The 12,257-nt window shown below is 44.3% G+C and overlaps 2 protein-coding genes across 2 annotated transcripts in view; one reads left to right on the top strand and one right to left on the bottom strand.

Annotated features, from left to right (window-relative positions):
• Positions 1–4,053, top strand: part of T265_08753 (hypothetical protein) — a gene marked incomplete at both ends in the record, with an annotated part of 16,358 nt that extends 12,305 nt beyond the window's left edge. The window contains one exon of the mRNA XM_009174642.1: positions 3,544–4,053. Coding sequence (XP_009172906.1) covers positions 3,544–3,914 — 371 coding nt within the window. The remainder of the gene's footprint in view (positions 1–3,543) is intronic.
• A 950-nt stretch (positions 4,054–5,003) lies between these two features.
• T265_08752 (hypothetical protein) lies at positions 5,004–9,471 on the bottom strand (the record flags this gene model as incomplete). The annotated part of the gene is made up of 2 exons (XM_009174641.1): positions 5,004–5,182; positions 9,375–9,471. 2 exons carry the CDS (start codon positions 9,469–9,471, stop codon positions 5,004–5,006), a joined length of 276 nt encoding a protein of 91 aa, XP_009172905.1.
• Between the last annotated feature and the right edge of the window lie 2,786 nt (positions 9,472–12,257).

Below are 12,257 nucleotides of genomic sequence, written 5' to 3'. Positions count from 1 at the left end.
GAGTACGCGGTTCTTACAGCTGACAATGATGATAATGATGATGATGTTGATGACTAGGGCTGAAAAAACCTTCACATCAGATCATTTTTAGACTGCCATAGAGAAAGTTCAGAACTACCAAATCAGTAATCGAATTTTGTCGCGGCCCTGCGTGAAAAGGACACTGTTGACAGGTCCACAGAAGCTAGGGTACCGCATCCACCCGAAGAATTACACAAAAAGGGCGAAACCAATTTTTGACTGTCGAAGAAATTTTCAGTGGTCCTGCGGTTATTACAGCTGACAATAATGATGATGAACCTCAGCAGTTATTGTAATGAGAGATATATGGTAGGAAGATGGAACAGGGGAAGGTTAGGCAGATAATAACTAACCAACTAAATAATAAATGGAGCAAAAGAGATGAGTGAATAAATAAATAATAAGCAAATAAATAATTAGTAATAAATACATGAATAAGTAATTAACACCACGTGGCCGCACATCCTCACAAATTCGGATTCATCTTGTGGCATGTGGATCGATTCGCGACATACCCGGTTAACTGAAGTTTCAGTGTTAGGCGAAATTGACGAGAGAACCGTTACCCGGAACCCTTGGTATATAGCTTCCGAAGCCATGGAGCGGAACGTAATCTCAGTAAATCGCGACCCTGTCACTATGAACGGGGTTTCTTCCATACGTACTTCCAATCGTGAGAAACTAAACTAAAGTATGCTAGCCGAAAGCATACAATGCCTTTAGGTGTTTCACTTTGCCTAGGCAGAATGAATTAATGAGGTCTAGGTTCTCGTCCAACGCATCCTAGTAATCAGCTGGTTAGCTACGTGCGCTCCCCACAGTTCGAGTGGCCAAGGACTGGGTGGCCATATAATTAGTTACATCGTGATACGGTTAGCAAATTCCACACCTGGGTTACGTGTGAAACATACCTAATGGAACTAAGGGCTGATAAGGTATCTTTTTGCCAAGATACCTGGAAGAAGGTGAATTTGTAGTTACATTTTTAGCAAAAACTTTTGAGCTCACCAACCAAATTATGTTCAATTTATTTTGAGTAGAAAACCCAACCACAAAGGATGTGAACAAACAGACAGCGCTTAGAATAACACTCAGTATTCCTGGTTTGTGCTCCCACAAGAAGCGCCGTTTCTAACTGAATACCGTGTACGTGACGACGTTGAGATTTCCGCAACTTCTCTCCACTGTGTGGAACCATGCTTTAAGCCAATATCAACTGCTTTCCTGATTTTTCGAGCTGGAATAGTAAGACCAATCATGCGTAGGGATCAGATATTTTGAGTGTGATGCGCACTACCACATGTCTGGAACCATTCAACCGTCGCATTCTCTCGGTGTGTGGATATCATTTCATCTCAGGAGAATGCAAAGGCTGAGCCACTGCAATCTTGTTGTAGCTGAGAGGGGCGCGTTGGTAAAGTCAAGGATGAGCTCAAATTAACACTACCTCTATCGACAGCTCGTTCGTTCACCGCTGGGCCTTCTGGATTTGGTTGGGAATATGTTCTCGCGAGGGATGTACTAGGTAATAGGTAAGAGTCATTTGGTTAGACCAGGGCGTTTTCGTCTTGCCTTAGTTGCCTGATACTTGGTACCTGTTGTCTTGAAGGTTGGCTTGTCGTAGCAGTAATGCTTGTGTTATTAACGGTAATATATACTTGAATAGCACTCATTGGACCCAAAGACACCACAGATACACTGGATGGGTGGGCTACCCGTTCTAACATCTCTTGACCTAGACCGGCCCAATGGTTCTTACAGTTAGCCTAGATGGACGAGATGATATTTCAGAGCTGGTGTCATACATGCCAATGTGTCGGAGTATGGGCAACTCAGGTGCGTTTACGAACTGTTGGTTGGGTGGCTATTGGTCTGTTCACCAAGCCTGGAAATGCGCTTACTAACTTTTCGTTATCAAACGAATAGGCATCACCAGTGCATGGACGTGATCAACAAACAGCAGGTGGAAACCAACCCCACATAATCTAACTGGTAGTAATAATGAAAAAATAACCTTTCAACTGTGAAACCCTTTCAGGGTATAAGTACTGTTCAACTGGAAGGGAGCATGCAGTCCAAACCTAATCAGAAATAGTCGAAAAGACAGGTTCGGTTCCAACCCTCCGGCTAGTAGTCTTTCCCCACCCCAACCGCTGGAGCCATCTCAGCTTGCTTGTGGTGTTTCATCACCACTAATGTAGAGTGATTGTGGCTTTGTGATGAAGAGGTGTGACTTCTATATTCTTTCACTGAATAATCACGTCATTGGATTTGTTTTTAACACTACTCGCTTAGGCATGCCTGTTGGGACACGCTACTTGACTGCTGCCGATCAAACAGAGGTGACATATGAACATGAATTAACGAAATGATAATAGGATATTAACAGTCGGCTTCACCTCTTGACAGTGGCAACATCCGCACATTCGATGAAGAGCTGTTTTTGCTTGAACCGATTAACCTTGGGGAAGTGACGCGAGATTGCTCAAGTGGCTAGAGCGTGAATTTACTAACCGGAATGTCCGTGGTTCGAACCCGACCTCAGCCTCTCGACTTCCCCTGTCTAGGCTTGGGCAACCTGGCAGTATCCCGGCCCTCATACTTCCCTCAGGTGGCATGGCAGCTAGGCACCAAGTGTTACAGTTGAATGATTATCTTATCTTTATTATCAGCTAGTTTGCTAACTAGCCTTTCTGGATTTCCTCCGGAATTCCCTAGTACAACAGGGAGCAATGGAGTAAAAATGAAAAGAATCGACTTCCTGCTTACCTAGGAATTTTCCGGTAATGTATATGAAAAAAAGGTGCGAGAAACGTATGATAAATACTATTCCAAATTCATCGCCACGATGCTTTATTGGATATTCCAAGATTCGTGCAGTACAATCGTAGACTCAATGGACTTTGGATTCCCTTTTCAACGACTTCTCACTTTCAAGTTGAATTACCGTGTACTTGAAGCCACTTTGATTACATTTCGGAACTTCTGTTACCTCAAAATTGCCTCATGGCGTTCAAGATGAGAGGTAATGCAAAGACATCATGGATAACTGCTGATGTTTTACACGGTGATTTCATTGGTATGACGGCTAAGCATCCATGTTGAGCACTGATGTTGGGCTGTCAATGATGTTGACTCCTTACAGCTTGAGAGCAAGGGCTGTCAATGATGATGTTGACTCCTTACAGCTTGAGAGCAGCCGGTTTTTAATCCTGACTTCCAGGACTGGCCGCATCCTTCTCTTATATTATCGCACTTTTCAACGAATGAAATCAATACGTCGGTGTATTTGGATGGGCTTTTTGTCTGTAGAGGTAATTTCGAACAGAGCAGGTCACACCAGTGAGTGTAGATGGCAAACCGAATGGTTTGAGCTTCTTACGAGGTATGTTCCTCTTGGATGAAATCATGGACGACGAGTGATGTGCTGTGTCCTGATCAATACTCTGGGCTGCTAACAGTGTTTTCCCAGTGATGAGTTTGTTTCCTTTGCAACATTCCTGTCCTCTTCTCTCCATTCAGGCCTTGGCCTTACCGGAAACTATATTAATCCGGCAAACGCATTTATTCAATCCTATGGAGTGGGAGGCGTCAGTACCCAAACTCACCTTCTCGTCTATTGGCTCGGTCCGTTTTTCGGTGTCTGGTTGGCTGTCCAGCTACAACATTGGACGGTAAAGTTCCTAGAACCATCCAGCTTACAAGTGGATTCCGACTGCCTTTTCAGCGAGACTTCCTCACCATCCAAGCAACCTCCACTTAATGGCAAACCTTGTTCTCCATCTACTCCATCTCCCGATTCCGTTCAATACGATTCCTTTTGTTCAAGTGCCTCGATCGATGTAGGACCATCCGGGACCTCCGTATCGCAAAGAAGATGGAGCAAACCATGATGAGATGTGTTGCTCACCATTATTTTATACCGACTGACTCGTTTGATGCTTTTCGTATTTTAATTCCTGAACTACCGTTTTGTTTTGTGACAAATGACCTCCCAGTCAACGTGATGTGTCACAATAAAATGATCGGTCGAGTCGTTCAATTCTTACGACTGATATATTAGAGTAATGAGGAATAGGTACCTTCCGTCCTGTTGGAAAATATTTGGTGCAGATGAAAGTACACAGTACACCCATTTAGCACGCCTTATTGACGGCGGTAGTTTGGTTGGTACTTTGATTGAAGACAACTTGCTTGATTGGTCAGTTTGATAGGAGAATGAGTAATGGAGGTTTCTCGTGATATTTTCGGACAAATACAATCCACTGTGTGTTTCTTTTGGTTTGGGACATATCACGTGACTGGTCATCCCACGCTTCAGCTAACACTTTTCAACCTCATCACTTTGTTAGAAGTATGTTTCGCATCACTCTCATCGTATAGTTCTCCAGACGCAATCGTCAAAACACTTTCCTCAATGGGTATACGAAATGAGAAACATTCACAGTCGTATGCAGTAATCTACCTAAAGATGGGATACTAGAGGGCGTAGCTCTCATTGCATCATCATCATCGTCATCATCGTCATCATCAGCTGTAAAATTTCCACGTGGAGCGGTTCTCGCTGCCACAGTTTCGTTCTCCGATGATTTAGGGAGGTGGGGTAGATAGGCACGCATCGGACACGGTAGCTGATGTAATTGATGCGTAAACACATTCTGGAAACAGTTTTCAGTGTTTGCTGCCAAGTCAATGTTTGACCTCCCCTGGCTCGTTTCCACGTGGTTGTGCGAAAAGGGTTACTCGAGGAATTCGGTCAACTGGCAAACGGCGCACTTGACCCGGCCAGCATTGAGTGTGATCAGTTTATCTGTCGTGGATGAGTCATTTCTTCTAAAAAAAACCATTCGACGTACCTCAACATTACCGATCCGGCGTTCCCACCAGAATTGAGCAGTGCTCTAAAGACATCGGTGGTCAAATAATTATATTTTCCTGGACATTCTGAGGGTGCAACTGTCAGGTTTCTGACCCGCATAATACTAAATGGAGCGCACCGCACCATTGTAAACTCGACCCTTGAGGGGTAAGCTACGCAGTAGATGATGGACGTTCACGAAAGCTGTTTTGGCCTTCCCAATCCGCATTAAAATATCATCTTTCGTGAAATCGATACAACTGCCCAGGTAGGCATATTTGTCTACTATCTGGATCGGCTCATCTGCAAGTATGAGGTTAAGGTTCTGACGCACTCAGTCTCGCATCAGCACTTTGCAGAGGTGAAGTTCATGCCAATCCGTGAGGCGGAATCATTTAGATTATTTAATATTTATTGTTTGCCGAAGGGCGAACCTTGTAACCGGAACGTACCCAATGGGTTTGCTATATGTCGGTGGACACTGGTTCCTTTCCATCTTGAATTCAGTGTTCCAATGAAGCATACGCACTCCCCGGGCATTCACTGATGACTAATGGTGCTTCCGCTTGTCCAAGTGATATATTGATCAGCCACATTCACTCTCCCATCTATGTGATGGTTCCATATGATGCAAATAGCCATTGTTCTCATGCCTCCATTCACGCCTGCCCCTTAACCAGTTTTTGGCATTAGAGATTGGGATGAAACCGCTGGTTGGTTGAAACCGCTGGCCATTATCCCCACTCGTATTTAGTCCGTTCGAAGCACCCCTAATCATCTATAGACCTTGAATACCAATTCAGGCTTCTGTGTTTCCAGATATTCCAGCACACATCGCCTCTCAGGAGCAGGTATTCAGTGAAAGTCGCCCCCAAGAATGGGTGCTTTCGTCTGGTAACCCTTGGGACCGGTTCCTGAGGTTCTCGAGGAACTTTGTCAGGTACCTGATAGCAAACTAATGAAATCTTTGAGTTTCTTTTTTTTGCACACCAAACGTTTAAAAAGCACCTTTTTCACTGTTATTGACAAAGTGCAACGCAGTACAACATATCGATCCACTTACATTCTATTTCTCGTATCGACTTGTCTGCCAAGCAGTTCATGAGAGACCAAGCTAAATCCATTAGTTATATGCGACATTTACAACCTTCCTCTGTATTCCAGATGGACTTAACTTGTGTGAAGGGTATTATCTAGAACAAATTGAATGGTCAGGCCATGTTGGATCACCATTACCTCAAGCCGGTATTCAGGACCTCACTAACTAGTTTATAAGGTTTGTGATTGTGCGGTCAACAATTATAAGTTTACCTGGTTACAAACATTGCAATCTTGATCGATCCTGGCTTTAAACAGAAGCTCACGGGCAGTTCTGATGAGAAACACCGGCAATCCCGATGAAACCAGACGGGAGGCTTCAGCTATTCAGCATTTCGAGGGCTCTTTCGGCTTTTTCAGTCTGCAATCTTGATCGATCCTGGCTTTAAGCAGAAGCTCACGGGCAGTTCTGATGGGAAACATCGGCAATCCCGATAAAACCAGACGGGAGGCTCCAGCTATTCATCATTTCGAGGGCTCTTTCGGCTTTTTCAGTTGCTAACGGCAAAAAATAATTATACTGCTCTGATTTCACATACTACTCATGAGGTTGTTTAACACTCGCGCACTACCGCTTTCGTCGCGCTTTTGTTTCCAACACAAACTTTCAATTTCATGCATGAAGAGTAGACACAAGTTCACAAACTGAGATGGCGCCAGACGTACAGCTCAGATGAATCTCTCGAATGTATCTTGAGGTCACTTTGATGCTGCACGCTCAGCTGAAGAACATCGTAAACAGGAAAACCGTTTCTGTGATGTGTCCACACTCTTAGTTTGCAAAAAAGCTGTGCAAACATGAGTTTGAATGTCAAATGAGTGCGGGAAGTTGGATCATTGGATAAAATTTATAAGAACGATCACCGCGCATTCTTGTCGGTAATAATGTTCCACGTTTCACTCCAGCCGAAAACATGTTTCACCGGAAAATACAGCGATGGAATGGCAAATCCATGTGCGAAGTCAGAAACCCCAGGATAAAGTTGAAAGACGTATACATCCAGAGCTTTGGAGCATAAAATGCGACTGTGTAGTCCTCGGTGAAATTGGATTAGGAATGAGCGAACCAATTGGTATTATTTCAGTTGGTTACTACGCAGGTTACTGCTTCCGGCAGGGTCTTGGAATGGCAACCTGAGTGATAACGAGATATGATAGTTTTCCAAGATACTCGTAAATTAGCCCCTCCAGAGTGAAACAAAACCCTACGTCTTCAACCCTCAGGACACTGAGTGACAGAGGAGGCTCTTGCGGACGTTCCATGAAGGCACTGGAACGGGTCTGCAGATTCTTACCAGCTTTAGACATGTCAATTCTATGGCCTAGGGTTGCACCACAAAGATACACATTATATTAGGCAAATAGGGATGTTCGGAACAGTAGCCTACCAAGACAGTTGGCAGCTGGGTAAGAAACGGACACGTCTTCAGTCTAAACTCAGGATGGTTTACCGTAGTGACATCAACCAAGCAGACTACCACCGTTGTATAGACTGAAATCACACCAAAGGCAAGATTTAGGGCTGTATGGGATTAGGAGATGACTATATACCCCTCTATTGGTAAGAGGCCATACTAATTTGTTCCTGACATACTCTGAAACTCGTCGAACCTCTTACGTGAAAAGTGAGATGTTATTCAACAATGGTTTCCGAACTCTTCCGAGACTTCTCGGTCGGCACCACTCGTATGCCACCTGAGCGAAACACAGAATTTCTTCTTTCTTACTTGCTAGCTTACAAATGGTTGCTCATCTTTGTCATGGCATGAGCAGACACACTGAGATGGCCATTATGGTTGTGATTCTCAGCCGAGTCTTTTGCACCCGTTCGGGCCAGTATTTCAATTTGCCTTATTGTGCGTCCCGTTTGCGAACCGGTAACTGAATCACCCACCGTGACACCACAGTTCTTATGTAGGAAATCGTATCACGTGATGTCTGGTCTGAGAAAAACCAATAGTTTGACATGCCCGACAGCTGGACTGGAAATGTGAACACAGCTGAAGTGGTCAGCTGACCTTAAACCACCATCTGATTTGAATTGGTTAATTGAGGTCAATGAAACAAAAGCTTTCGAGTCGGCTGCAGGAATGGGTTAACCACCTCTCGAGGCTTCGAAAGGATTGATTCCGTGTTGTAAGGTAGGCCGCGTGCTTTCTGTAATGATGTTGGTCTGGTCTTGGCGTATTATGCTCTCAGGTTTGTGGCGAAGTACGGCGTTTAACCATACACCTGTCATGGGTGTGGAAATTCAAAGGATCACAGTACCGCACTTTTAACTGAAAGCGCGAGTGGTGAAAAGCTTCCATTCTTAGTCATACGGAAGTATATCAGTCGCCAAGATACCCTTGATCTGCTGATCACAGGCTCCGACCGTGCTTGTACAGCCGTTTGCAACGTGGTGGTAATTCCTTGACTCTGGTTGCGTAGAATCAACGGCTAAATGGTGGATTGGTGAAGCATTATTCTGTTTTTTTTTAAAGAAAACGCACAACGTTGGCCTCTTCGTAAAAAGGAATCTCTTAGAATAATGTGCTCTCTGGGGGTTAAATGACAGATTCAGAAACTTTCTCCTTGTTGTCTTGATGCCACATGAACGTCCACTGAATACTTGCTCGTGCGTCCACAGTGTTGATATTCTGCAGGCGGTGCCCTTGTTCAGACGTATAAGAGCTATGATGCATCAGGATATAATTGTCAACTTTCAGGTAGAAGAAGGGATCAGTAAGCACGTCACTACAGATAATCATTTATTTCAAGAGGAAATAAACAAGTAAATCGATAGTTTTGAAGTAAGCTTCAGTGATGATACCAGATGTCTTGTTTCAGCACTGGGAGGACACACTGTTCCAAAACACTGCGTAGAAAAACAGGAGCATGTTATGAAGAACGAAGTAGCCAAAAACATGGCCTATGAAAGGATCTGAAAGGTTGCTGATCAGTTGAAGCGTATTTCTTCCACTTTCACGTCTTTTTACTCTCAAAAAGCCGCTTGCTTTACTCACTGGACGAAGTTCCATTCTGACGACTGAGTTAAAGTACACAAGACCATAGGGGCTGTTAAAAGTCTACAGTTTCTGAAAGAAGTATGAGGACTTTGTATAGTTTGGCAGGACAAATTTATTTTGCTATCTTTTTCCATTTTTCCGCTCTCAGTGAGGCCAGAATAGAACGGGAACATTTCTGTTGATTACTCACAAGATGCTTACTTCAACTGAATATACGGCTTTTACCACGGGATCGATAGAAAGCCTAGAGCATAACCGAACATTCAGTCTTAGGTGTGAAATATGCCCATCTGATAAACTAGGCACTGTTGATCCTGGAGGCTACTTTCTTGTCAAGGAACGCAGTAAATGTAATCCGGAGGTTCCCACAACTTGGATAGGTGACATACTTGGGCTGCTCCACAAAACCCCCGGCAAAGCCAAAAGACCTGGGATACTTGTCCTCGTGTCATATAGAGGGGATGTCGCATAGATTTTCATGATCATCGCGTGTTTCAGTGGGGACTAGATCCGGATCGACCACGCCCACCTACCAAGACGTGCAGTTAATCGAAACCTTACAGCGCTTCAGTCTCAGTGACGTGTCTGTTGACGTCTGGTTGCCATTAACAACCACTAATCACTTAGAGTACTCTCAATCTGCCATTCTGATTCGCCTCAAAATCCGCTCTTTCTAGTCAGTGTTCGTAATCAGGTCGACATCTGAAACTGACTTATATCGGAGAGCACTGACACCAAACGACAGTCCATTAGCTTTCGTTGCTTTTGTCCTCAGTGGTTTGCTTCTCACTCGTCATCAGGGGTGCTGCGCTTGTACATTAACCTCTTGTCACTCCATCAAACTTGGAAACGTATCGACGAAGAAAACTCGTCATAATGCCCCATAAATGTGACCCTGTGGGGAATACATTTCCATCCTCCGCTAACAGTTGATATCGTGAGGTCTGGTTCACCTGTCCTCTCCGCACTGACCTGCACGTTTTGCTGATCGATTTGGTTGTCCTCAGGCTTCCACTCGTACACGGGCAGTCAACTGCCGGATTGCACTTGCTAGAAACAGCATATAAGCTTGTAGTTCAGGTCACCTACTACCCACAAGCTGCCAACAAATTGTCACTTATCGCGAATCACGTGACCGGGGGATGAACGGTGCCACATCCCGTCTAAGTGGGAGTTGACCGGCGGCTAGAAGACAGGTAGGTGGTCGTGGGTTGGAACTTATCTAAAGATTCGAAGGATGGGCACTGGGGATGATTCCTAACAAGACCGAAACAGCTGTACAGTGCTTCCCGGCCTTTCGGGACACAGTGATGTCACAGCACAAATCCTCGATTGGGTCACTTTGAAGTTGTATCCTTTTTTGGAAGTATGCCTGGCTTTAAGGTGTAACACACTATAGCAGTGTTTTCTACCACAGATACTCAACAGAACGAAAACAGAGCACCGGCGAGGACGAAGCTTGACGTTTCCTAACAGGACAAGGACTGTTGAGGTAGATGCATCTTGGAAGTGCGCTGAACGTATTTCTTAACTGTGAACTCCAAGTTTTCTTTGACATGCATCAATAATTTGGACCGTTTTAGACCGCGCGATTAGCAGCAGTAATTTCAAAGTCACTACTATGTCCATCAGAAGCATCACCAAAGTGAATAAACTCACAGATATGCGCCAAGAAGTTTTACCCAGAAAATAGATCTCGTTTACCGGTTTCAGAAAAAGGCAAATCCGAAAGTGCTGAGTTGATTTAATGGAGACCCAGGCATGGCTTCCATTCGGCACTGGTTCATTCCCTCTACTGTTCAGATTATGGTGGAAAAGTATTGAGAGGCCAGCTCACATGAAAACAGCACTTGTTCTGTTGAACAGAACCTGCGCAATAGCATCCTCCCCATTAGGATGAACGAAATATTAAGAGGCAAACGTTCGGTGCCTGGCCGCCATGCCACCCGGAAGGAGCACGAGGGCTGGGATACTCTCAGGCTGTCCAAGCCTAGACAGGGGAGGTCGTAAGGCAGAGGTTGGGTTTAAACCACGAACTTTCCGGTCAGTAAATTCGCGTTCTAACCACTTGAGCCATTTCGCCCCTTAAGAGGTAAATATTGTAGAACAGCTACAAAACGCACGGAAGTAACTTAGAACCTTAACAGAGAGATAACAGCTCGAAAGATTTCTATGCAGTTCGCAAAAATACTGTCGGTGATTTGGGAGGTTCAGTTTTATACGAGACATTTTTTAGGTTCAGGGGAGTGATGGTACCAGCTACTTTTCACGATGCCGTACATCTGTGGACAAAGTTTCAGTGAAGAGATATCAGACGCTGTCGGAACATACAAAATCTGGTGCATCTGAAGGATGAATGTATTCCAATCAATGCCGAACGACAACGTTCTATCACTAATCTGGCCAGCAGGTGTGACCTTCTGTTGAATTGTTTTTCTTTTCCGATATCTTGTCTATAATGAACAGACACACATGTTTTGATGTATAATGGACAACTCAGCACCAATGCTCGCAAAATATTACCTATATAATGATTTGTGGAGACAAACCAAAGCAAGACTACTACCTCCCTTTACGATTTATTTCTTGATTCGGTCTAATGGCTTTCTGTTGAGATAATCAATGATTTTGTTCATCAATTTCTCCAATCTCCGCACGCTCATTCCCATTTATTGATTTCCATAATCAATTCCATGCGACGCAGCAATTCGTGAGTTGTGCTCTCAGCAGTGAACAACGAAGGGAACTGATGAATGCTGAAAACAATGCTAGCAGTGTCTGGTGGCGAACGTTGCTCACTGGATTCACGGATCAATGTTGGTGCACTTCAGACCAGTTCGAAAGGAGTCGATCACATGCCTATTTTTGAGTTAATTTGTTCTCGATTTATGTGGGTGGCCTTATAAGGTCAATAACCAACTCTCGTTTTCCTCTCAGTAGATTGCCTTGCCAGAAAATGTCAGTTCTAGAATGTGTTCGAACGTTACACATTTCCAACAAGATACGCATATTGACCTTGACCAAAATCTAGCTGAGGCATGAAAAGATCATCTTTATAACTTCCGACTGTGCGTGTCGGATCTTGCAGTACAGTTGGAAATCTTAACGTCAGCTTCAACGTGTCAAGTTTCATGTTCAGAATGCGCATGCGTTGAAGATATAATCGAAAAATACGATACATACTGGAGGTGACCCTTTGCATAGACTGCATTTGCTTACAGCTAACGAGTTCTGAGTGGCAGTGCGAAATCCCACGATTAGCCCGGCCCGGT

This window comes from Opisthorchis viverrini, assembly GCF_000715545.1.
Source record: "Opisthorchis viverrini unplaced genomic scaffold opera_v5_232, whole genome shotgun sequence".
Taxonomy (NCBI): domain Eukaryota; kingdom Metazoa; phylum Platyhelminthes; class Trematoda; order Opisthorchiida; family Opisthorchiidae; genus Opisthorchis; species Opisthorchis viverrini.
The sequence above is the reverse complement of the archived record's forward strand: the minus strand, read 5'-3'. Positions and strand labels throughout refer to the sequence as shown.